At 37.7% G+C, this 26,862-nt stretch overlaps 1 protein-coding gene across 13 annotated transcripts in view; it reads right to left on the reverse strand.

Annotated features, from left to right (window-relative positions):
- LOC131700562 (probable E3 ubiquitin-protein ligase HERC1) overlaps positions 1-26,862 on the reverse strand; it is a 57,425-nt gene that overhangs the window by 24,603 nt on the left and 5,960 nt on the right. For 12 of the 13 annotated variants that reach the window (XM_058998580.1, XM_058998577.1, XM_058998582.1 and 9 more), the window contains 35 exons: positions 23,352-24,308; positions 22,644-22,739; positions 22,084-22,278; positions 21,056-21,367; positions 20,650-20,746; positions 20,123-20,266; positions 19,217-19,344; positions 18,799-18,943; positions 18,111-18,282; positions 17,358-17,492; positions 16,875-17,040; positions 16,430-16,555; positions 16,004-16,225; positions 15,495-15,647; positions 15,169-15,301; positions 14,265-14,456; positions 13,366-13,587; positions 13,053-13,226; positions 12,421-12,535; positions 11,993-12,113; positions 11,558-11,723; positions 10,660-10,987; positions 10,312-10,432; positions 9,771-9,822; positions 6,909-7,180; positions 6,336-6,551; positions 5,681-5,801; positions 4,978-5,215; positions 4,104-4,276; positions 3,485-3,640; positions 3,047-3,153; positions 2,359-2,469; positions 2,099-2,269; positions 1,240-1,479; positions 142-225 (listed from right to left, as the gene is read on the reverse strand). In XM_058998580.1, coding sequence (XP_058854563.1) covers positions 142-225; positions 1,240-1,479; positions 2,099-2,269; positions 2,359-2,469; positions 3,047-3,153; positions 3,485-3,640; positions 4,104-4,276; positions 4,978-5,215; positions 5,681-5,801; positions 6,336-6,551; positions 6,909-7,180; positions 9,771-9,822; positions 10,312-10,432; positions 10,660-10,987; positions 11,558-11,723; positions 11,993-12,113; positions 12,421-12,535; positions 13,053-13,226; positions 13,366-13,587; positions 14,265-14,456; positions 15,169-15,301; positions 15,495-15,647; positions 16,004-16,225; positions 16,430-16,555; positions 16,875-17,040; positions 17,358-17,492; positions 18,111-18,282; positions 18,799-18,943; positions 19,217-19,344; positions 20,123-20,266; positions 20,650-20,746; positions 21,056-21,367; positions 22,084-22,278; positions 22,644-22,739; positions 23,352-24,281 — 6,534 coding nt within the window. In that variant the 5' untranslated portion in view covers positions 24,282-24,308. The remainder of the gene's footprint in view (positions 1-141; positions 226-1,239; positions 1,480-2,098; positions 2,270-2,358; positions 2,470-3,046; positions 3,154-3,484; positions 3,641-4,103; positions 4,277-4,977; positions 5,216-5,680; positions 5,802-6,335; positions 6,552-6,908; positions 7,181-9,770; positions 9,823-10,311; positions 10,433-10,659; positions 10,988-11,557; positions 11,724-11,992; positions 12,114-12,420; positions 12,536-13,052; positions 13,227-13,365; positions 13,588-14,264; positions 14,457-15,168; positions 15,302-15,494; positions 15,648-16,003; positions 16,226-16,429; positions 16,556-16,874; positions 17,041-17,357; positions 17,493-18,110; positions 18,283-18,798; positions 18,944-19,216; positions 19,345-20,122; positions 20,267-20,649; positions 20,747-21,055; positions 21,368-22,083; positions 22,279-22,643; positions 22,740-23,351; positions 24,309-26,862) is intronic. The other variant, XM_058998587.1, reaches the window with a different exon arrangement.

Genomic DNA, 26,862 nt, shown 5'->3' on the forward strand with positions numbered 1-26,862 from the left:
TAAATTAGATTACATGTTACTTAACTAAATTTAACCAATTGAACGTACTGTAAAAATGTACATCATAAATAAAACAATGACATATTTAAATGCTTTACATAACGCTTATAGGTTGGGGGTATTTGGATGGTTAGTTTTTACCTTTTCACCAGGGTTACTGCTGTAGAACATCACACAAGGGTATAGTTCCGTTGCATCCACATCTTCAAAGGCTAGTTTAGGCTCCTACAATTATTAATAGCAATACATTATAATCACAGTTCCTCGGGAGGACTTAAATCATACAGAGACGTGATGTGCTTTTCCATAAAATAACTTAAATGATTTTACATTTGCTGAACTCTGCAACTGGTACCTGGTAAACTGAAGTTGATAAAATATCTTGAAATAAATGGCGATATTCCCAAATTGCCCTTTACAGTGGATCAATAGCTACATTTCTTTTCACTGATTTGTTTGGCAGATGTTATGTCCGCAAGGAAAATGCTATATGTTCAGACAGAAACAGCACCAAGATAGAGGTAGGACAGATAGGTCTATTGAGTACTTTTTTCCTCTTGTCTTATGTATTGCTACAAAAGTAACATGTATAACCTGAATAGCACAGGGTTGTTTTTGACTGCCTCTATAAAAAGGAGTGATAAGCGTGAGCTACCTTATCACTTTTTAATTCTTCTTCCTGGTACCTAATAAGTCCATGTGCTGATCTGCTCAGCAAGTGATAAGTTATCAGGAAGCAATAGAAACTTTTAATTATATAGACCAGGGGTGGCCAACCCTGGTCATAGAGAGCCACAATCCATCAGGTTTTATAGGTAACTCTTAAATCATTAATTTAAAAAAAAACTTGGAACAATTACATTTTGACTAGTTAAGCAGTATTTTTTTTCATGTTAAGTAGTAATTTGTTCAATTAAGTAATTTAGAGATCATTTGGAACAAAAACCTGAACATCCTGCAGCTCACCTGGACCACTCCTGATTTAATTGAACAAATGAACTTGCTAAATTCATCAACAACTTGCATTGTTCAGAAATTGATGATTTAAGGGTTACCTATAAAACCTGCTGGACTGTGGCTCTCCAGGACCAGGGTTGGCCACCCATGATATAGACTAATGATCCGATGGAAGGAAAGCTGTGTAAATCAACCATCTGGCTTGAGGATGCAATGCATTGACTGTGGACACAAACATTATTAACCTGTTTGCTGAGAAATAATTCTAAATGCAACACTCACCTCCCCATTCTTCCCAAAGGACATTGTCCTTGCTTCCATGTCTAAGACACAGGTGATGTAATCCCCCTGAGTGAAACTGGACAGTGCCAGAGTCTGTTCTCCATTGTGGTAAAGATTACCGCTATAAGCTCTGTACAGCCACATGTCTGATGTAGTACGATGGTTGAAGTCGTGAACAGGCCAGCGAGACACTCCCACACAAGTTCCTTCATTACCACGATTTTCTTTAACAATGTAAAACTGAAAAGAAAATGGAAACAGCATGTACAGTAAATCAAACTAATGCCATTTCTTTTTAGATCGATTTAATGTTTAAATACATTTTACTTGGAACTCATCAAGTAGATGCTTTAACTATATATAAAGTGGTTGGACTAAACTAGAAAAGGAACTTAAAATCAATAAAATCCCTATGTTAGAAGTCTGCTGTTAGAGATATGAAAAAAAATGATCAGATTCTTCCTTTTCATCCTCCATCTTCCTAATTGACAAGGTAATTGATCACCCTGTCAAAACAAATAAAGATGCTAAAGCTAAAGATTCTCTATACAGTATATGGTGATCAATCTGGATCAAGATAGCAAACTAGAAAGGCACTGCGGGTTAAGGTCTAAAGATAGCACAAAGAAAAAATAAAAGCTACACTTTTAAAAATCATAAACGTCACCAATAATTTCAGACACACTGTATATTCTATACAGGTTTTATATTTAACTTGGATTTAAACCAAGCATTTAGATGGGACTCCCAAGACATTTAGCATCAGGTCTGACTAGACATCACACAGTATATAAAATCAATTCAAACTCTACTACTAGCACAATTGTGAAATCCCAATTCGACAATACGCAAGCCATACCTTCCACTGGTAACATCCTGACGCGATTCCTGTGGATGCTAGCCCATATCCTTTTCCTCCACTGCCATGAGTTAGCACCTGTCCATTCTCCACCACACAGCACTGAACTTTCTCAGGGTCATAGGACACTTCCTGGATTGGCAGGCTCTCATCCTCCTCCTCCACCTCGCCCTGCATCATGGACAAATAGACTTATACCACCTGAACTACTGCAAACAAGGGCTCCTCGGTAACAGCTGAAGCGTAAAAGCTGGACATACCTGTAGTTTCATCTCTTGTTCTTTTTCTTTTACTTGGATTGTGTGCTTGGCCTGAGCAATTGGTGCCTCCCACATGCAGTCAGACAGGAGCGAGAATAGGCGCTCTACAACCTGTCATATACAAAACAAAATGGACTGAACAAAAACTCCCTACTGTACATTACCAATATGTGCAGAGATAGAAGGGATATTCAGTAAAGTGTATATTGAGATTATAAATCCCCAAATTCTGTATTTTAATAGCATTGTTTTAGTACATAACTCACATCATAAACAAATGTTAAACAATATAAAGCTTGTATTATTGATCTTGCCTGAGTAAATCATAGAATACAGTGGTGTATCACATTTGAAAGTGTGGTCTCCATCATACAAAATTCACATGGCATACTGTACAGTGGAATACAGAAACAATCAAATAAAAGTGCAATATTAGTACAGGAACTTTACTATCTCCGCAGGTATCAGGCATCACTCAGCTGCCATAAACTCTACTGGGATGAACAAGGCATGTGTTTACAGTTTATGCATCGAGGAAATCAATGCACACATGTATGGTGCAGTGGTTCATGTTTGGTTGATAAAAACTTAAAATAACTGTGAAGAATTATTGAAAAAAAACATATTTTGGTCAGGGTGTAGTTTAAATTTAAAGTTATAAGATATTATAATTAAAAAAATGAAAGACCTGTGTCATTTGGTCATCTTCGACAGTAGCTTCACAAGCAGGCAGCACAGCTTCCAGTACATGAAGAGCAAGCAGCCTTGTTCGCAAGTTTCCAACCAGGGGGACTCCTAAATATGATATAGAAACATATTTTACTTCAACACTTAAATATTATATGTTTATTTCGTTCTTGAAAAGGTCAGCTTGAGGTAGTGACCAGGGCTAAAAAATAAATAGCCTTTTGGCAACACATACTATAATAAGAATCTGTGATTTTAAGAGGACATTGCAGCTGAAGTGCCTCCACTCTAACCCAATTAAGAGTGCTCACAAATTGGACATTAACAGTATGCATACAGAGTCCTGTATACTTAGAGCAGCAAGACAGCAACACAAATGTTTTAATAAAAAATGGGATGAGGTCTTAATCCATGTACATATCAATTCTACTTCACAAACCTGAACAGCATTTTTGAGCAGCAATATTCAGCAGGACCTCTGTCCATTTTGGGGAAGCCATTTTAGACTGTATAGCTTTGGAGGACACGACTCTCCGCAGAAACACAAGAAAATCTCCAAGATGCAACTCAGCTGTGTGCTGTTTGCGTACAAGTGCTGCAAGAAGCAAAAACAAAGAAAGCGGTTTTATTTATTATTGTTTGTACTGTTTTGCTGTTGACATGAACTCCACATATTTGTACTGTTTGGTTGTATTTGTTTTTTCTTTATCCATGTTACCCTGCAATTGCTTTATTTATTTTTTTAAACTAATACAAGAGGAAATAAGAACTTAATTCCTCCAACAACTGAAAGGATTGACATGTTTACAAGCTGTTTTCTGTAACTCATTACTTGTTGAGGCCAGTGCAAATGATCAAAACTGCTTTTTATTCAATGGCCATCAAAACAAAAGCTAACGAAGCAGGAAGGCCTGATCCTGCCCCATGGGCTCCGATAGAATGCTGATGAGCTGATGCACAATCCCAATCTCAGCATACTGTAGTGCCAGATGTTGGATTCAATGACTTTTATTGGATATAAGATGCTAGGTCTCTGTTATGCTCAGACAGACACACACCTCGGAAATCTCTCTTTTCAGCTTCCCTGATCTCATCAGATTTTGTCTCTTCCTCCTCCTTACAGGAAGACATCAGTGTCACCCCAGCCTGGGAGAGCAGGTTCTTCAGCTGGCTGCACAGCAGGTCCAGCAGAGACTGCACTACCTTGGGACTCAGTTTATCAGCATACGTCCTGGATAAGGAAAGACAAGACATGTTAAACAAATCCGGCCGATACACAATCAGCAATGTATTTTAATACTGTTTCAAAAAGCATGATACATTGGTTAATTTCATTATGAAATGTTTAAAATGTTGCTCTAATGTGAATAAGTGCATCACATACAGAAATAATCCACTGACTTATACAGATACATAAATAAATAGCGCAGTATAAAACTGGCATGTTGTCATACAAGATATCTGAAAGTGACTATCTCCACCCGTCATGTAGCCATCCTAATTTCACTTTTTGTAAACTAACTTTAAATCTCTTACGGCTAGTTTCACAGACCCCAATTAGCACTACCCTCCAACTACCTAACCATGTGTTAGATAAGGTACACTAGTACAAGATTAACATAGACCTTGAAGAGCAATAATGTATCTATGACAGTGAGTCTCTGGTAGAAGGAGACAAAAACACTAGAAGCCAAGTGAAGTGTAACGTCAAGAAATCTTCAAGAAATGCTGAAAAGCTTTAAAAATTCAGCCCAAGAATTAAAAAAAAGCAGAAATGTTAAATCTACATGGCTCCTTGGAATACATTTTGGTTAACATCTACTCATTAGAATACATTTTTAGAGTATTGGGCCCTTCAAAATACAAATTGCCATTTAAAATGCAAAACAAATGTTTAGTAAGAAAGACTTTGAATAACAAATGGATATTGACCCGGTAGTGATGGCTAGAATCTGAAGTAGCCTGGTGCTGGCTACTTTGAGAGCCGTGCTGAGCTGGGACACACCAGGCTTCTGCAGCAGCTGCAGTGGCTGTCCTAACATGGTGTCAGTACCGCACAACTGTGACAAGACGTTGAGCAAACCACTTGAAACAGCCAGAGACACATCCACTGGCTGATAACGAACACTGAGTGCAAACACGGTCACCAACAGGAGGCGCTGTTGAGCTTCTGAAAAACAAAAATACAGCCAGACAAAGAATCAGCAGCAGAAAAACACAAACCTTAGAAAGCCAAACCTAATGTAAATGAAAAGCATTACTTAAGATATTCATGGGAAGACCCCAGTGTGAAACATTGATTTATGACCAAGGTCATATATAAAAACAATTTTATTTAAAAAATATATAGCAGGAATACATATAACACAGCAGGCAGCAATGGCAAGTAATTTGTTAGCCCTATAGAATGTTCATTAACACCAACTTATTTGGGAAAATAAAAGTATTTGGGCAGATGTGAAACAGATTTTCAATGCTTTAAACACATTTTCCAACATATGGCTTCCCAGAGGGGAAAAAAAGTTAATTGAACGTACCCTTTGTTTTTAAGCAATAATGTAAACCAGAAATTGTCCTGGTCCTAAACATTTATACACAAGCCTTTAAAACTGATGCTGGATTTCAGTATTCTTACCAATGTGATGTTTGTTGGATTGCAAGGCACGCTCCAGGGTGGCAGACAATTGCTGGTAAATCTTGTGCACTGCCGTCTGGATGTCCATCTGAATATTCCTCTTTGCAGCTCTGATGCCATCCTAGATTAAAAAGAAACAACAAGGAGATATTCCAATGAATTCCACTAAAAACACTGTATAGAAACTATGTGGAACACGGTGTATCAATGGTTACTTTAACAGAAGAATCAATACTTTACACTCTTACACATCTCAAATGCATCTCAAATTTATAATGTATTTTATAATGGTTTAACAAAACCTGTCAAGCTGGGTTACTGTCTCCATGCCAGTATCACTGCCAGCATAATCCTTAATTTAGGCAATCGCTGGTGAATAAAACATTTTGCTTGGTATTTGAGTTAAGTGTCTGCATCCAATCTACAAAACTGTCAGATTTTAAAACTGGTTCAAATGGGAACAATCATATAGGAGCATCGAGGCATAAAGCTTATTTGTGCAACAAAGCCATTTAGGTCTGGTCCAGGCCTAAGGCTGCGTTTTTATTTTTATGTTTTACCAATAATAGCCAAACTGTAATACTGCACAGAAAGATACATGTAAAGTGTTTTTTTATACTGTTTCTGGCGAAAGAGGTCTGACATTTTCTAGTACCTGATAATGATGAAGCTGGACACTTTCCACTTTTATTCCTCCATTTCCCACTGTTCCCAGGCCAAAGCACCCTGCTAGGAACTGCAGTCTGACAGAGGTCAACAAGCTGGAGGACTGGAACACTGGCCCCTGCCGGACACCCCCTGCAGCCTGGCTGCCTTTCTCTTCCATTCCAGACAGTAGAACCAGGATCTGGTGCAGAGCCTCCAGGCGAAGCTGTACATGGCAATTATCCAGTTACACATGTATACATGAGCTTTTAAAAATATACACACATCTAAAATATTTCTATTTTATTAAGTCATTATGTTAAGTGCTCCCCCTGCTAGGATGTTATCCACATCTTAATGTTCTACCTGTATGTATAATTTTAAATTGTACTAACATAAAAAGGGCAAGTCAAGTACACGCTTTTTATTAACATTAGCATATCTAATTTAAACACAAGCAAATCCAACCACAAGCATACTTGAAATAGTTGTCAATCACTGCTTAATTTCCATATCTTTGAATAATTGTTTGGAGCAGTGAATTTGTCAAATGCTAAAGCAGGCAAAAGACAGGATAATGTACCTCAGCCCTGTTCTGCTGCTGTTCCATTGCAATGATTGTACCCTGAGGACAGGTGGACATGCTCTCCTCTGGCTCTTTGAAAGCACGGGTGTTGCCCACATCCCCACTCACAAAGCTGACGATGTTATCAATAAGGGCATGGACTCCAAGGGATCTGGTCAGATCAAAGTCGGATTCTCTGTACGAATGTGAGGAGTTGTACAAGCGATCTCGGCTGTGCTTCAGTCTAGACCATGTGTCAGTCAGAGGTTCTGGGGAACTGTGTATAGGTCCTGCAGAAGAATAAGGAAACCTCTATAAAAGTGTTAGCTATCTACTCTGAAGATATTCAGATTTCATGCAAAAAAAGGGGGAGAAAAAGCTGGTTAACAAAATATAAAACTAAATTTGCTTAAAACAGGATGCATAAGAAATATAATAAAAGTTCTTCCTCCATAATCTTTATGCAAAAATGAAATATGTTGCTGGTCGAAAATTCGAAGCAGAAAGCAGACTGAAAGCTTGAGTATTACATTGCTTGCAACTTGCTGAAGCAACAACCACCAAAAAAATGAATAATGGGGGGGTTTGGTATTGCATTCCACATGACTATATTCATCTAGAGATAAAAATGCTTTTTAAAGATGTGAGCTTATGCACAGGCCAAACAGCACGTCAAAAGAAATCTCGCATTTAGTGTTAAAATGCAGAATGATTCTTAGGGAAAGTTTAAAAACAATTTATACAAACTGTACTAGTGATTATTAACTCAGGTGGCATCTAACCATGTTTGTGTTTTTCGAATAAGTTTAAAGTAGGCAATACGTAACTTTTATGCTCATTTCCCAATACTCCCAATACTTTTCGGAAAATTAGAAGCACAAATGAAACAAACCGAGTAAGTTGCACAGTATCCACGTTTACTGTTAGGGTTTAAAACCTTTAAATAAACAATTACCATTATATATATCAAGTTATGTTAAACAATATATATTATATATATTAAACAACATTAAGCAACAAAAAAGTAAAAAATAAAACTTGATTTTATCTGATAAAAGTTGATATCTAAAATGTATGGAATAACTGGCGAGTAATTTTCTTCAATGGGCTCATCCAGTTGATATTTCCCGCAACACAGGCCGGTTGATACAGGAAGCACACGCTCATTAACACCAGCAACAGAGCGCGACCCCGGCCAGCGCGAGATGTCGTCAAACTGAGAGGAATTCCAACCGTACCTCACACAGCTGCTGTCTTCTATCACCCGCTTCTCAGCCAGGAAAAAAACCGCTCACCAGAAAAAATACTGCATGGGTTAGTGTAACGCTCACCCTCGGGGTGGGATGCTTGGATATATGTAACACCCCACCCCTTGGGTGGGCATTAAATTCTAATATCACACACTATCCCACGCATTATTCTCTATATACTACATTTGTTTTTATACATACAAATGAAATAGCATTATATCATATATATATATATATCTTTTTTTTGTTTTCAAATGCACTTGAATGCAATTTGGGAATAAAATTGAAAACTGCATCAGTTGACAATCTGCTGGGAAAAAAAGAAAGGAAAAAAGCTGTTCTAACACAGAACTTCCCTTTCCTCCTGCATGGAAACGCCAAATGCCCTCATACATTATTATTATTATTATTTATCACAACAATATTTGTTTGAAAGGTTAAATGTTACTCTCACTATTGGTCTATAGATAGCATCACAAGTCTTATATTTAGAAGATTCAGTTATAGACATTATTATTTTTTGTCCAGCGAACTTTGTCTGCCAAGCTATTTTTTAAGATGCTTGTGAGTTTTATTTAATGATGATGCGTGAATTAAAAAAAGATTGGGAATTAATGATTGGCTAATAAAATGTAGACACAAAATAATCAGTGTACTGTATATCCTTGTAGAAACTTAGAATATCTAAGAATCAGATCAAATTACAATTACAATTACTAACCAAAAGGAATCGAGGAAAGCTGATTAATAGACTGAACTAAATAACACATTCACAGCAAATCACCCAAGCGATCACAATTCTTGTCAGTAGTTTCATCCAAAACAGAATTAAAAAATGGATCAAAGAAGTGACATGCTAACGTGCCGTCTAACCAGAAAGAACATTAAAAATGCCTATGATGTAGTGATAAACTACAGCGAACCCCCATTATAATAAGCAGCTACTTAAAGGCTACTCTGGCTACCGCTTCAAGATGTAATTTTCTTTTAAATACTCTTTGAAATTGGGAATTGAGCACAATTACTCTATAAAAAATAAACTTCTAAAAAATCGGCAGATGGTATTGTAAACGTTTAACCACGTATTTGCTTAAATGTGAGCCCATTTACTAAACCAATTTAATCCTGATTCAATTTGGAGTGTTGGAGCTGTAATGCATACTTATGGACTGTAAAACATGTGGGCAAGCTATAGTAAAGTAAGGTTAAACATGCCATCATGTACTTGCTTGAAGCTCTTCTTTTTTCTCGGGCTCAACTGGCCCAAAAGGAGTAAATGCACTAACGCACAAGAATCAGAAGACAAAATAAAGACATTTCACACAGAAGACAGCACTTGAGACGATACTGTATTTGAACAGATTCTGAACAACACAAAACCTTCATCTGATAAGTCAATCCATCACGCAATTGCACAAGCTTTTATATCAATCAGTCTTTGCTTGACACTAAAGAATTGAATTCTAAGAATCAGATCAGGTTACTAGTATTAAACTAAAGTAATTTGGGAAAGCTGATTACTTCTCTCAGCAAGGTCGTCCAGCATAACTTTAAAGAAACCACTTCAAACACATGCTGCAAGTCACCCAAGCGATCGTTATTCCTGCAAGACGTTTGACATGAAACATACCCCTTCTCTTATGTGAGGAAGCCAAGTCCAAATCAACATTTCTTCTTCCACTCTATAAAAATAGAAAAACACAAGTTTAAAAAAATCTATATAAAAGCAGCTAAATGATGAAACCTATTTATTGCAAACATCCCTGCACTACCCAGATTTGTGTTTGTTTGTTTCTAAACCAGGCTTTCAAACTGCAGGTACAGAAAAGCAGTCGTTTGTAAAGCAGCCATCATTATTGTGATTCTCCTATTACATTGCATTTGCCTATTCAGTGTCAGGGTAACAGAATACTACTGGTCATTACTCATTATTAAATGGATGTCTGTCAAAAAAAAATAAATAAAAAAAAATTAAGCCTTTAATACTGTATCCTAACCAGTGCTGGTATTACATTTCCTCAAAAACAGTTTGACTAATCTTGTTTGTGCTTTAAAATGAACAATATGACTTATCAAATTATGCACACTGAAGAATTACAACCACATAACACGTTACAAAAAAAGAGGGTTTCTTTATTTAAACCACAAAGGACAGCAAACTAATTACTCACCAGACCGGATCCCTCTTCATCAGACTCGGGCTGTGAGAGATCAGACTCGCTTCTTGATTTCATCAGCCTGTAATTTGGGTTTGTCTGAACACAGCGACTCTCTGCAGTCAAGCTCTCGCTCCTACAATAAAATAAGAAGTCACTATCTTTACCCAAATCTTTCATTCCTATATTGACATTTGTAATTTTTAATTGGACTAAACGCTTTGCACATTTCATATTTGTACCATGTGCCAGGGTTGTCAAAAAGATTATTTTTGCTTCACTGCACTTAGCATGCATATTTTGGAATAAAATACAAATAAATCCTGATAAAAATCCCTAACATTTGGAAGAACATATATCTACCTGGTCATGAAACCCACTCCCTCCTGAGAGCCTGCTGTGGCTTGCTGTATCTGCCCCTCTTCCTGCTGCCTGTGCAGCTCCTCTAGCACTCGGCTGACCCCTAGAATCAGCAGGGCGCAGCGGTGAATGACTGAGTTACAGGCTGCCGTGTAGAGGTCCTGTCCCTCCGGCAGGCTTGTGCTAGCCCTCCTGTCCTGTTGAGACTGAGAAGGAACATCGTCGGAAGCTCTGGGTCCGGATCCATTCCCAATCGCAGTGCTGCTACTCATTCGCTCCCTGTCTCGACTGCGGGCTACTTCTCGGGCTGATAGGAAACATTGAAAGATTTCTGTAACATGCAACACAAAAACATGTATTATTAGGCAAGCCAGCAGAGAGCAGCAGCAACTTTAATGTATATTCTTTAAAATAAATAAATAAATAATTAAATACATCATCATCATCATAATAATAATAATAATAATAATAATAAGTTAGAGCTCAGAGAATAAGGTTTGAAATCCACATTTTCGTCACATCTTCTGGATTAGCACTCTTCTGTACTATTTTCACAAACATCACAGCTACTGATAATAGAAAACACTTTGCATCATTATCTGACCAAGAGCAGCTTTCTTTTTTTAAAAATACATATTCCTTTAAAACCGCATAAACAGCTTTTTCTTAAGTTCCAGGACCAAGATTTTAGATCCTTTAAGCTAGTTTATAAATTTATATTTAGTACAACAAATAATTTACTCAGGTTTCAGTCTATTAAAACTCAAATAGCACATAGACTAAATTTTTGTTTTATTTTATGGTGGGTATGGTCCATCTCATCCTTTGTCTACTGTACTGTGAGCTGCAGACAAAAAGCATCTTTTTGCTACGGGAACAGCGGTTCTTCTGCTTTACTTACTGCCCGCTGTCATGACATCATGCTCTCTTTCTTCCTCATCTTGCTCCTGATGTCCTTCCTCCCGCTCTCTGTCCGCATGCTCCTCCATCTCAGCCTCTTCATCAATGGTCTGAGTAAAGGAATGCTCCTGGGGATCAATCTCCAACGAGTCGTGATTTTCAGACATCTAAGAGAGGCAGAATTCCAGCATGAGTGTCAACTCTTCAGCAATATATCATAAGCAAGTAAACAAAGCAGCATGTGATACAGCACGTACATACATTTGTACGTACACAAAGACAGACAGACAGGCCCCATTTTATATCTCCAGATTTTTTAGGTTCTATCAAAGTTTCATCACAACTGGATATGATGTTTTAAATCCTTACATGAAAATCACTGCATATAAAACTGGATATCTTTTAATAAATTTGAAACACTTTCTTTCAAACTTACCCGCCGTTCCCTTGAAGAAGACCTTGTTTGAATGAGCTCCATGTTCTTACAAGCCAGTAAGCGGTTACGGACCTTATAGACGCATCGATACACCTCTGCCAATGTTTTACCGGGCTGGTATCTGGGATGCAATATAATAATAATAATAATAATAATAATAATAATAATAATAATAATAATAATAATAATAATCTTTTATTATTTATCAATTTTTTTTAAATCATTTTTCTAAAACGAAGTAAAGTATTTGCAAGCAACGTAAAACTACATAGGACACCAGAGCATTGAGCATTATTAACTGGATGTGTTCAGGGGATTGTTATATTATTAAAACAGTGTCTGATTTTGCTATACTCCCTTTTATTACAGTAAATCTATGACCACCCCTCCCTCCACCCCACCGACTTCAATGATAATTGCTACTTTACCTGCCCTCACCACATGCCTGGTTCAATAGGCCTGTATGCTTCAGTAAAGCAGCAAGAACAAATCTAGAAACTGTATCCAAAAGTGATTCGCTGCTGAGAGTCGCATTGTCCCAGTCTGAAAACAGGAGGGAAGTATTAAAAGTATTATTTAGCAGCTTCACCATTCCAAGCATGAGTGTTCAATTTGCAATACCTGGGATATATAAATAAAATACATTTTAAAAAAATGTTTTACAAAACATTTTTTTTTTTGGTTTTCGTTGAACTTGATTTTTACTAACATATCAAAACGAAAAGGGGCTTATCAGTTAACAACTGGATTAACAATGATCACTTTATAAAACTATATTTTCCTACCTGATTAAATTCACATTTACAGTAAATACTAATAGTATTACTGGTATACATTTTAGAATACTAATTGAAGCAGTATTAAAAACTGAAGTTTATTGTTTTATTGTCAAAAGATATCAATGGCATATGCATAAAACATGTAGTAACTTGGAATTACTTTAATTATGCAAGACCATTTAATATATATATATATATATATATATATATATATATATATATACACACTTGTGCCTTCTAAGGGTACACTCCTATTTTGCCTTTTTTTTTTTTTTTTTTACCTTTGCTGATGGCATAATCCTGCATATTGATCCAAAGACTATTGGTGGGTTCTTTGTTGGATCCCAAGGCCAGGTCAACCAGCACTGCCATTTCAGAAGGAAGTGTGCATTCAAATGGCTTCTGCTCTTCATTTCCAGAAAGGGCCACTTCCAACAAGGAACTTATACATTTATCTAATAAACAAGAACAGAAAATTAAAAGGTTTTACACAACCTGAACAGTTATTCATAAAATCTGAATTAACTACTGCTCAGGTCGACAAATGTTTCAGTTAATGAAAGCAAACAAGACTTTCATTTATAAACAGCTTACCTAGCTGTGGGATATCCATTTCCAACCCATTACTGAACAGCAGTGTTTTCAGCCAGTAGCCAGTGTCTTGCTCCTCAGGCGAGGTGGCCGGTCCCTGGAGCATGCCTCCCAGGCAGCGTCCCACCAGCAGAGCTCCAGTCCTCTCCAGATCCACCAGCCACACCCAGGACTGGGCAGGCTGAGGAAGAGGAGCTCCAGCAGGGTCTGCAAACTCCAGAGTCCCTAACAACAACCAAACAAAACTTTCAGAGAACAAACCCAAGTGTAATTATAAAAAAATGAATCATTATCATCTGAAACGATAAATCAGCAGTGTAGTTTATTGTGAAATATAATTCTGAATGCTTTTCTAAAAGAACATATGTTGTTCAGAAAATCAACAGCAAAATCTGCACTACAATGTTAAAGATCAACTGTGATTTGCAAAGAGATATGTCCATTCTAATGAAAAATGGTCTTTTCTTCACGTTTAAATTATTCAAAATGTGTTGCAGACCTGCAAAGATTTACAGTCAGTTTCTAGCCAAGGCCAGCTATTTAAGGGGTATCAGGGGAAATGTACTTATCAGATTAGCTAAGTGGTCTGCAGCTGGATCCAAAAAAATAGTCATTATCCTCCACTAAAAAATGTCATATATTAAAAAACCCCTTGCATATCACATATTCTAATCCAATATAGTCATTGAATTTTAGATCATTTCCAAAAATGAATCAATATTTTATCACTGCATAATGTACAGTGAAGTTCCATTTAGCTGGGCAGCAAAAAAGGTTAACCTATTATTATTCAATAGTTTATTCATTTTGTATGAAAATAAGGGCTCAGCCTTATGATTGTCTTCCCAGGATTCCTGGCCAAAGGATTTGCACAGCTGTCATTTTCCTTAGCCAGCACTTACCATGCAGGGGCCACTGCAGTTCCTGGTCTTCCAGGAGTGTTGCAGCTGGTAGAAGTCTGTTGAGGCGATCCAGAGGTGGGAGCAGATCCAAAAGGTAACTCAGTAACGGCCGTGCCACCGATACAGGTAGCAACAATAGTGAGTTAATGATCTGACACAGCATACTGCCTGCTGCCGACACATAGATCACATCTGCAAAAGGAGAACGCACAAACTGTTAACATGCAGAGCAAGAGTGAAAGTTAAAGGATTACTTTTGCTGTTGTTGATACAAAAAAATAGAGCAAAAAATGGAGTATACCAGGTTCATCTCGATATACAATCAAAGCATACAGCATTAATGAAAAAGGATTCTTCTAGTGAGAAACTTTCTACTCAGCAGGCCCCTATAAGGAAAGTACCATTTTCAAACAAACAAATACATTTACTAAAATAGAAGAGTAGGATTAATTTATTTGCATGCAAACAGCAGAATTATAGAACAGAAACCATTACATTAGATAGACTTCAATAACAGTATATAACATCCACAATGTAAATATTGCAGTCATTGATATACTCTATACACATTTTGGCCAATTAAAACCTCACACTTCAGGCTTTGTGGAATGTCAGATTTTATTAACTTTTGATTAAGAACATCAGTGTGGCGTTCAGCCCCAGATAATTAAAAAACATCTTTTGAAATCTCTAGCATTCATGTGTACGTTTTGTAATTACCAATGAATTGGACAATTTCTACAAAACCGCGATCATCTTTAGGGTGAAACCACGCAGCTGAATGACAAGCTACTACGTTTTAACTGGCACATTAAATATGCCTTTCCATTTTGGACAACCGGATTTACACATCATGATTGTCACAGCAACAAAACATCCCAGGAGCTATCCGAACGGGTTATACCTCTGAGTTTCTCTCGGACACTGCCGTTCCAGGAGCTTTCCTTTAGAAGGGTTGCAGATCGGGAGAAGATGTCTGTAGCATGTGGTAGCAGGAGCTGAAGGTGTTTGTGTAACAATGCCACGCTGCTAGAATTCTGAAACATCAAAACACACACCTAACTTACCACAGACAACCTTCATACTAAATGGCTGAAAAATGTCAAGAATAATTTGGTAAAACATGAATTAGTAGACTTTTATTTTTTTTAACCTCACACTGGACCACAGTTTTTTAATGTGTCTCTAAATACAAATGCAGAAAGTTTGGGCAGTTACAGTGAAACCTACCTCAGTGACACTGTTTATGTGACAATAAGCCAAGAGCTGTTTTTGCAGGGAGCACAGCAGTTCATGGAGGTGAGCAGGCTGACTGTTTTCTGAAGATGATGTGCCCTGAAGTAACTTGTCACTGTTCTTCTCCAGCTCTCCAAAAGCTTGATCCTAATTTACAAAGGCAAAAACATTTCAAGGCTAGTGAAGTATTCAGATGTAAGCTTTTCTTATGTGACAGAACCCCCGTTTATAGAGGACAATAAGGTCGGAGAAAAACAGCAAAAGATTTTATTTGAATGTTCCACGGCTACCTACCATGAGGTATACACCGGCTCCTGGAGCTTCCTCATTGGAGGGTGAAAGTTCTGAGATTCATAATTTACAATATCAAGAAACTACTAGTTATTAACCCGTTTTGTTCTGTGCAATTTAATTATTAAATCTGGACTACTATAATAATCTCCCCTCCTAATTTGCAGTGTCTTTCCACTGAATTGAATCATTTTAAAAAGTACACTACATACCGTATAAAAACCTAAATTCCTCAAAAGTGTCTTCATAAGGATTTCAGCTAGATGGGTGTCAGGGTGACTGTCTGGAGAGCTGTAGGGTGGGTCCAATGGTGTTCCAAAGCCCAGACCAGATGACAATGCCTCAAGAGCATCAGTAGGGGAGCTGTAGCCTAACAATGACGCCACATGGGTGTGGTCTTGCAGGCTTGTCAGTATAATATCCAGCTGCATTCTCTAAAGTAATGGACAAAAAAAATAAATCACCACCATCAAAACACAAAACCATGCCCCCCCCCCCCACCACCACCACCACCAAAAAGGGGAACCAGAACCAAAGATCTTAGAATAAATAAGGGATTAATATCATTTTATATGAAAGAACTATGAATATTGCTAAATCCATGAATGCAAAAGACAGATTTACAATCGAGAGTTTACCTGTCCTTTTGATAGACTCTCCCATCTGTCAGGTCCCTGTGGCAAAAGTGAATGCAGCAGTTCCATCCTCTCTCGGAGTGGAGGAAGCAACATTGTAGCTCCAACTGACAGGGTTTCTATAACAGCCTACAGTAACAGCAACACAAAATTACAACTATTACTAATAATTAAAGCTTACAGTCTCATAACAACACACAAGTATTCCAGATGTTACAGCATCAGCTCACTTTTTAATCATGCAAAATAGTGCAACACATTCAAACACACTTTTACATTTACTGCGTATGTTTTTAATTGTAAGTAATTTAATGAAATAACCGCATTGTGTTGGAAACATGCATTGAGAAAAGGGCAATATCCATGCATTTATGAATAAGCATGAAGTGAGGTCTAAGTCATGCTTTTTAAGGCTGTAACGGTATTCGTTTGTTTAGAGAATTCTCACCTCCTGGATTTCATCAGGCACAGAAGAATCCATCAGTCTAAACAGAAGTGTTCTTAGAGGCCTGGCCTGCCTACCAAGAATGCTTGTGGCCACTCCACCAGCCAGAGCCAGGGCTAGATGGTTGGATAACAATTGGAGACACAGCTTAAGGAAATTATGATGCTCCCTAAAATAAAAAAGAGAGACATTTGTTAAATTAAAACTGTGAAAACAAAAATAAAACTACAACTTAACAGAAAAAAAGTATACACCCACTCATTTTGAAATATATTCCCTTTCAGCTAAACAACATAATGTAATAAATACCTACCTATATTAGATTCTGCAGTTTCAGTTCTAATTAAACAGGATGATGTTGTTCTTTAAAAGAGCAACACAAGTCTCCAGAGGATTCATACACAGCAGCTGCAGGACAGGTTATTACTCAGAAATGTATGAACCTTAACAGCTAAAAGGGGGTGCATTAGTTAGATTAGGCTTTACCTTGATGAGGGGAAAGGGAGAGGAGGAATGTCACTATTGATGCCGTCGCAGTACCGTTCAAGAAAGGAACGCAAATGAGAGAATGTGCTTTCCTCCAAGTCAACACAGTAAGGTCTGTGCCAAGCTACAACTTGCCTATAAATTAAACAAGAGAATAGCAAAGAATAAATTAGAAGGCACAGCATAACTTCTCAGCATTTATTGTGCCATTTATTACATGTCATCAGTAACTCGGTTACATAAAGTATTACACAGTCAAAAAAAATAAAAATAAAATCTTAACCAGAGTGCTCATTTAAAACACTCAATTGTAACATGTAAATAGATATTACAAATAAACTAGTTCAATTCTTTGACAATGGTTAAATTCATGAATTTAACCAATTTATTTTTATTACCACGTCATATCAAAAACATATAAAAGGAGGCTGTGTGGTCCAGTGGTTAAAGAAACAGGCTTGTAACCAGAAGGTCCCCGGTTCAAATCCCACCTCAACCACTGACTCATTGTGTGACCCTGAGCAAGTCACTTAACCTCCTTGTGCTCCGTCTTTCGGGTGAGATGTAATTGTAAGTGACTCTGCAGCTGATGCATAGTTCACACACCCTAGTCTCTGTAAGTCGCCTTGGATAAAGGCGTCTGCTAAATAAACAAATAATAATAATAATAATAATGTAGAAATAAAAATCAACTATATTAATGTTTCATTTATTGCGGTAACAAAGATTTTTTGAAAATATGTTTGCACATACCTATCCCTAGGTAATGCAGTCCAGGCTAGACTATGTGATGTTCCAGCAGAAATCTGCTGAATTGCCACCCCATCCAAACCAATCACCTTCTTCGGTTTAGTTATGGGACCAGTCGAGTTTCCCTGGCCACACTGTCCCATTGAATTATTACCCCAGGCGTAAACCTCATTATCTATATACACAAAGTACAGTACATTCATAGGGGAAACACATTTAAAAGTCAGACTGTAGGATCTACAGTTATTTTGGGTTTGAACCCTTTTTCTTTAAAGAAAACATATACAGACTAATGCACAAATACATGAACATTTATTTCAGTTTGTTTTTCTACTTACAGAAAATACAATGACAAAATGCACTTGATAAAATATTTTTTCTTTGAATTAATTATTTGTAAGGGTGGCATCACATTAAAAAAATTTAAATAAAATGCACGGTACCAACTACAGTCAAACAATTATTGTTAGTGTTTGGTTATTTTTAACCCTTCGATTTAAGATGGAATTTGCTGGTTGATTTAATCCAGCTGCACGCTACAGAAACTGGCTACTAGTAGAACCAGTAAGCAGATACAAAGTTGGTTTAGTCAGACATAAAATATACAGTCTTTATACATGTCCTATTTTAGATGGTAGTGTATCATCTGCCAAACCCTATTGTGCATTAAAAGAAAGGAGACAGATCTTACCATGTGATAAAGCCAAACAGTGACTGTCACCAATTGAAATATCAACTACTCTGGTTGTTGCCAATTCTTCAATCAGTTTGGGTCTAAGAGCAGTAGCTTCTGAAGAGCCACAGCCGAGGCAGGCACCACAGCCCCATGCATAAACCTTAAACACAGACAAGCAAAACTCAGTGTGAATCACAGATTCAGGACATGTTAGAAGGTATTAGGATTAACAGTTTATTGCACTTTTATATTCAAGAGTCTTTAATGTGAACGCAAAGAGGTGAATACTACAAAAGGTGAATGACAATTACGGACGATAATGAATTGAGGTATCTTTTAATACTGTACATACATGTGTACTTCCAGAATGACAAAGCTATATTGCATTTCAATAACAGGTTTGATTGTAATGTGACACAGAACGTCTTCACACCTGCCCAGTTGAGGTCAAGACAAGTGAAGACTGGCTCCCAGCGCAAACTTTCCGGATAAACATTCCTTGTAAGGCTTCAATAACTTTTGGTTTGTATACTCTGTTAGTATCACCATGTCCAAGTTTCCCTGCAATACAGAAACATGACATATCAGAAAGCATCCTGAAAAACCATCCACTTCATTTACTTAATTTGTAGGCATAAACTGGATAAATCATGCACTTAAAAATCAGGGATTACATATTATATATATAGTATTCCAAAAGGATGGCATTGAATTTGACACATTAACAAATACTTCATGCATGTTGTTTGGCACCAAGAATGTACTGATGCTGAACATGAAGCAACTTCCCCCCCCTAAACTGCAACTTTATCTAGCAACTGAAAACTGTATACTAACAGACCTCTGAATTGTATATTTAGGTTTATAAACATCAGATGTGCCCTAAATATAGTTTATTCATGATAAACCCATCTTACAAAATGCCACAGAACAACTTTTAAAATGCAAACTCCTCTGTCGTCAAGGGAGCTGAATCTTTTACAACAGGGAGTGATGTATGGAAGAACCAGGCATTTGTTTCATACTGTAGGGTCCTTGTATGTCACACAGAAGTAAAGTAATAACCCCTTCCTTCATTTTTAACTTTTCCATTTGAAACTAAGTTGAAAGAAAAGCATTATAAACAAACTAAAGCTGCTATTGCACCAGGGAGGCTGGTTTGCAGCCAAAGCAAATTATAGGTTAGATTTACGCAGAACAGAAAAGCCTGAAACAGCAATTTTGAAGTGCATCTCAGCTTTCTTTTGAACACAACTAATAACTATTTGTGTCAAACTTTGTTAAAATCAACTAAGAAAACCATACCCTTGGTCTATTTGAAAGCTTACGTTTTACTTACCATTGTCTCCACCTCCAAAGGACCAAACTGTTCGCCCATCTTTAGATAAAGCTATAGTATGTGAACTGCCACAAGACACTTCACCTACATTGCTAATGTCTTTCACCAGAGTTGGAATATTACGGCTGTTACTGTCACCATGACCTACCCAAAAAAACAAACAAAAGCAATTTTAATGTTTAAATAATAGGAGATACTATTTTTCCAAACCAAGTCGAGCGACAAAACATATTTAAGGAAGAAACTTTTGATATAAGCAAAACTTTTTATTTTTGGCAAGTAAACAGTCTGTTCAGCCAATCATAAGGTTTGGACCCCATGGTGGGGACCAATCAGAATACAATTTGTTTTCAGACGACCTTGTCCTACAGCCAATCGTATTAATATGGCAATATGCCAAACACAAGCAGACGATGAAAAGATGAGTCCATGTTGTCTGAGTTACATTGGAACAATAATTTATATAATTGGTCCCCCAATAATAAACAATATATTTGTAAAGCAGTATATCAGTAAAGCTGTATTACCTAATCTTCCAAAATCACCTTCACCCCAGGTGTACAGCTCACCGTCTTCAGTGACAGCTGCACTGTGTCTGTAGCCAGCAGACACGCATACAACCACCTACACCAGAGAACAAAACACCTTTTAAACCACTGACTTCTCAATAAAGGAGATTTGGTAGTTTTAATATGCTAGCCATTACAAAGGATCAATACAACTGTGTGTAATAAATCAAGAGCTGTGAGTCACATTAAGAAACACTAGAATAATGTGTTCTTTGCAACTAATAAATGAAATACAAACACATTAAAGACAATAGGTAACAATTCTTCCTCTGGCACAAACATTTGCATAATGTAAATTCAGAGTTTTCACTGTGGTTTTGCAATCGTGTAATTTAAGCACTCCAAAAGGCCTGTTTCAACACACCTTTCCTTGCAGAGTGCCCTGGATGAGTTTAGGGTATTTCTGTGTCGAGCTGTTTCCATGTCCTAGTTTCCCATAGTCACCGTCGCCCCAGCTGAACACCTCTCCTTCAGTTGTAAAAGCGAGGGTGTGCCCATCTGAACCTTTAGAGGACGAGACTTTTTTGATTGCTCTGTGGGGTTCAAATGTCAGTTTTTTCAAAGTCGACTGGTTGTTGGAGTCTCCCAGGCCAAGTCTCCCATAGCTTCCTTTCCCACAGGCTCTCACAGACCCATCAGCAAAAATCACAAATGTACAGTACTGCCCAGCCTCAATCTAAAAAAAAAAGCAGTACATTGAATTAGTAAAATAAATGACAGGGTATTTATAATTTAGTCTTACATATACTGTTAACTGAAAATGCTACATGACATTTAAACCTTAACTAGAACAGAACATTAAATCATTTTGAAAAACTATAAAGCATTTCAGCCTTGATATGATGCCAGCTGCGATGGATAGCACTCTCAAAAAAGAAAAAAAGATCATGTTAATGCCAGTAGCAATTTATTATTAATGGTTCTGCCATTTGAGTTTAAGAAACCTTGTCTTGTAAACAAGGACTGGAAAAGTTGTACTTTTCTCATTACATTTGGCCATCTAGTAGATATTACAGTACATCCCACAGCCAATTACATTCTTCCTGTAAGTGAAACTGTGTTGCCCATTATATCTGAGTAAAAGCAGTGCTGTTTTATTATTGATAGCATAAATTTATCACACTGACCGGTTTTCCTGCTTGTGTATTTATCTGAAGCTGTACATTGTATCTTGCTTTTTGTTTCACAATACATCTCCTAAAACATTTAACAGCCTTTAAGGTTTAGGTACCCCATTATTCTGAACTTTCCTAAAAAGTGATGCATGATTAAACTGACTATTAATTAATCAACTGATAGTAATCAGGACAAAAAAAAAAAAAAACGTATGCACAAACTTTGTGATTTCTGTACATGGTCATGGTAAATGACGCATACCCCGAAATGACTTACTGTCTGAGCATCAGCAAAGCTTGAAGCCAGTTTGGGCTGCAGAATTTTCTCTTGGGTACCCTCTACCAGCTGATGGCTGCTGTTGCTGCCCCAGACGTACACCTCACAGGTTTCAGACACCATGGGGGCATCTCCAGTCTGTATACTGTCTGGGCTGGCACAGGTTCTTGAGTAGTCTGATGCCATTCTGCAGACCTGTTTTTCCATTGCAACACAAAGGACAATAAGACTTACAGCTCATAAAAATGCATTTATCTTTTTGAAACCTACAACTCAGTCCATTGGGTCTTTATCATCTGAAAAAAACAAAGCGGGCAATTGCTGTTCAAATCTAAATGGAAGATGCTTTAAATAACACTTGGCTTTCTGGTGTTTTATATATTTTTGTACAGATTTACGGTCAGCAAAGGCAGAGCAATAACTTTATATAAAAACATCTCACACCCCCAGAATCTTACTTGTGTATTGTGTATTATCTCTTGTTTAGCTGCGGTCAGACTTTAGTGTACGTGGAGTAGTGTGTCTTTTGTGCATAACATTGTATGAAAAGTGTGATTTACCTCTTCAAAGAGACAGAGCGCTGCCTCATACAAAGAGCACAGTCCATCTGGTGTTCTTGTGGGTTCCCTCCACTGACTCCGATCAGCTAAAGAACCCTGAAATCAAATGTTTAATAAAAAACAATGGATAGCAAATAAGAAAAACCAAACCATATACTTTACACTGATAATGCCATGGGGTCGACGAAAGATCTAAATACCACCATCCTTTAACTACAGTATATCAATTCTGCAGGTGACTTAACATCACTTACTATAATGTAATATACATAAAAGAAGAGTCATGAGGAAAAAGTTTCTATTGTTACTTGTCCACAACTGTATCTTATTTACTAGGTGTAATTAATTTTATAATAATTTACTTTGATACTGCTCAGCAAGTCTTTTCATAATTAAGGTAGTAATCGGAAACCACCCAAAAGGCTGTGTAGCTTCTTTAATAGTTTGTTTCACTACTGCAACTTTAACTGTTAAATTATATTTCCAGAAAACTAATGAATTATAATCTATAAGGTAATACAGTACAGAAACAGAAAAAAAAACTATTGTAAGGTGTACAGCCTTTTGTAATTAATTGTAGCTTTACAGTAGTATACAGTAAAAACAAATATTTTTTTAAAGAATGAACCACGGTAGTACCGAGTCATTGAAGAGAGACTTATTCTACTGTACGTACCACACAACAAAAGTAGATCTTGGGATACTTACCAAAGACCGTCTCATCTGCATTAATATATTCATGAAACAGTCATAGCCGATCAGTCCCTCTTGATTTAGGGGCACTTTATTTTTTTCCATGGTACTCACTACGGCAGATGCCACTAGAGCCATCTCTATCCACTCAAGAAGGTACCGTAACGAGCCTCTCTGGGCAGCGAGGCCGAGCAGCAGTTCAGAAGCTAACCTTCGTCCCAGTATATCGGCACCAGAATTTGGCATAGTCACTCCTTTAAGAAACGTTGTCACTTGTGACAAACAATCCAAACCCATAGGTGGAATTTTGCTTTCGTTAGCTAGCGATAAGGGTGGCAGGGAGCTTATGACGTCTATGGCAGTGTGGATGACATCGTTGCACAAGTTCAGGCCCGGTCCTGGAGGGGGCATCATCCAGCTTTGTCGTAACAGTGCAAACAGCAGGCTAAGGCCAGTCCGTACTCCCATCTCTATCAAGGCATCTGTGCTGGACCTTGGCCGCTCACTGACCGAATGAATGTCGCTAGACCCAGAGTTGTTCTCGGGAGAATGCGGCTGCTGCTTTACCTTGCCTTTGTCATGGTATTTGTTGGAAAGTGCGTAGAAGATACGCTGCAGTACCAGCAGCCGCTTGCGAAGGGCAGCTGCGAACGGAGAGTCCGAGCACACCATCTTGGCCAGTGCCAGCTGGCTGCTGAGGAGGGCGTCCAGGTAGTGTTCCTGCTCATCGCTGGACAGGGACTCTCGCTCGAAATCCGGCAGCTGGGGGCCCTTCAGACAGAGCACCTGCTGAGGCAGCAGCACCACTTCCTTGTTGGTGAGAAGCTTGGAGTACAGGACAGAGACCCCCTCTCGGGTGGAAATGGACTCGCTGTCCTCTGTGATCCAAGAGCTGTTGAGATGCTCCAGCCATTTGAGCTTCACTGGAGGGATCATCAGAGCCATGATTGATCACTTGGGTGCCATCAGTCCCTTTAGAAAAATTCAAAATAATTGTAATAAATCGGGAGCATATGATGGCATTTAATACCGCATGATCACTGGTAATGACATTTGATCATGTAATACACTTTATAAGATTACCTTAATGAGGACTTCCCTGATCAGTTATTTCTATGGGAGCACTATTTTATGAATAAATGCTTAGAAAATTGCACTAGCCCTGCCACCTGTCCAGGGTTTCAGAACTACTCTCAATTTAATATAATTTAATGAATTACTGTAAATCTGCTATTAAATTACATCACTGTCAATACAGAAATAAGTCTAAATAAAGTGCATTCTTATTTATTTATTTAGTAATATTTGTTAATTCCCATATTTGAAATGTGTTAATAGCGTTATTAATATTTTAGCTGTTGAATTGGCTTGATCTCAGCAACAAAAACTAGAAATGTAACATTTTACAGCTATTTTTCCTAATCTAACATCTTGTTTTATGATGGCTAATTGGAACATTGCTGCAGCAGGGGGATCCTGGTTTCATACCCTGATGTCTTTCTTTATATTTTTGGGAGGGCAACATTCTTCCCCTGCACTACTCTCATTGAAAAATAAATACATAAATGAATTAATACATATACACATTGCCATAAGATTTAGTCTGTATTTTAAAATAATAGTAATATAGTGTACAGATAATCATTACTATTTGTTTATTTAGCAGACACCTTTATCCAAGGCAACTTACAGAGACTAGGGTGTATGAATTATGCATTAGCTGCAGAGTCACTTATAACAACGTCTCACCCGAAAGACGGAGGTTAAGCAACAATTACAACATTTTGACCTGCAACAAATGAAACCTGAGGACTATAACAATGGTGTTTTTTTTTTTGGATCTACTGTATTCCTTCCTCCATTCTTCCTAATGTAACAGGGACTACAGGTTTAGGGATAGTGTTGGGAGTACCCATCTGTTGTCATTGTCTTACATTTATAGCTAAAACACCACAAATGTTGTTTTCTTAACATAAATGTACTTTGGACATTAGCCCGCCATTGTCAACAATTCCCAGTGAATTTCGGGCAATGGTCTGTGTAACTAAGCCAATTTGTAACTTGGGGACAATAAGCGTTCTACCTGCTGTCTCTTATTTTTAGCAGCAGTAAGCCGGGCCAGGCAAAACAAACAACTTTAAGAAAAGGTTACAAGAAAGAGGAAATAACAGAGCTGTGTTATTACTGTGTATGCCTTGCCCTGCTGTGGATCTTCATTCTTCCAAAGCCATGATCAGCAAGAATATTATCGCTGAAGAATCCTCCTGCTCCATTTGGATTACCAAAAATAACTGTTTCCCCCCCCCGCCCCGTTATTTTTTAGATTAAAAATATATTTTTGAGGGGCTCCCGAGTGATGCATCTGGTAAAGGCGCTCCGTATGGAGTGCAGGATGTGCCCTATAGCCTGGACGTTGCCGGTTCGAGTCCAGGCTATTCTACTGCCGACTGTGGATGGGAGCTCCCAGGGGGCAGAGCATAATTGGTTGAGCGCTGCCCGGAGATGGGGGAGGGCTTAGGTTGGCCAGGGTGTCCTCGGCTCACCGCGCACCAGCAACCCTTGTAGTCTGGCCGGGTGCCTGCAGGCTTGCCTGTAAGCTGCATTGTCCTCCAAAGCTGTAGCTGAGGTGGCTGCATGGCAAGTCTGCAGTGTGAAAAGAAGCGGTCGGCTGATGGCACACGCTTCGGAGGACAGCGTGTGTTCGTATTCGCCGCTCCCGAGTCAGCGCAGGGGTGGTAGCGGTGAGCTGAGCCTAAAAATAATTGGCTATTCTAAATTGGGAGAAAATGATAAAAAAAAAACAAATGCTGACTTCTAACTTTCATTTTTGCCATTAGCAGTTCTTCTATTTTCAGTGAGATGTATATATGGTATCTCTCTGTTATTGGTATTCTCTAATTTAGAAATAATAATTGAGAATGTATTTGATTTATAGAGCTGTTTGTTATAAATTGATGTCACTAGTTTCTAAAATGGTGTCTGAATTGTTAATTGAAATCTGTATAGTTGGTTCTTTTAATGTTGTTGAATAAAGCAATGAAGTATTCTAAAATATACAGGGGTTGCATATTTTTATTTTACCACCAGTATATTTTAGTAGTTGTATTTATGATTGTTTCAACATTGACCACCTACTACTGGACAATGTCATCATTACCCGGCCAATGTTGTTATTTAGATCTTTATGACTACATTGACCCAGAAAATTGGCCAATGATGTGAAATACCGGCCAATGCTGTCTGTCATTGGCCGTTGCTGTTGCCCGGTCACTGACGTCATTGGAAGACTTCTTTGGCCGTAACATATACACACCACACATTTATTTACAGTAGATACACACAGTGTGTATGAACATATATATGGCTGGCTGCATTACTGAACACTAACTTTAATTCAGAGAGATTTATGACAGAAAAATCTGGAACAGCAATAGAGAATCTCCAGAAAATAATAATAATTGGATATGCTTATTTACAATTTAAAACACTTTTTTTTTTATTAAGAAAGCAATGACTGTTTGAAGAA

This window comes from Acipenser ruthenus, chromosome 24 (genome assembly GCF_902713425.1).
Source record: "Acipenser ruthenus chromosome 24, fAciRut3.2 maternal haplotype, whole genome shotgun sequence".
Lineage (NCBI taxonomy): Eukaryota > Metazoa > Chordata > Actinopteri > Acipenseriformes > Acipenseridae > Acipenser > Acipenser ruthenus.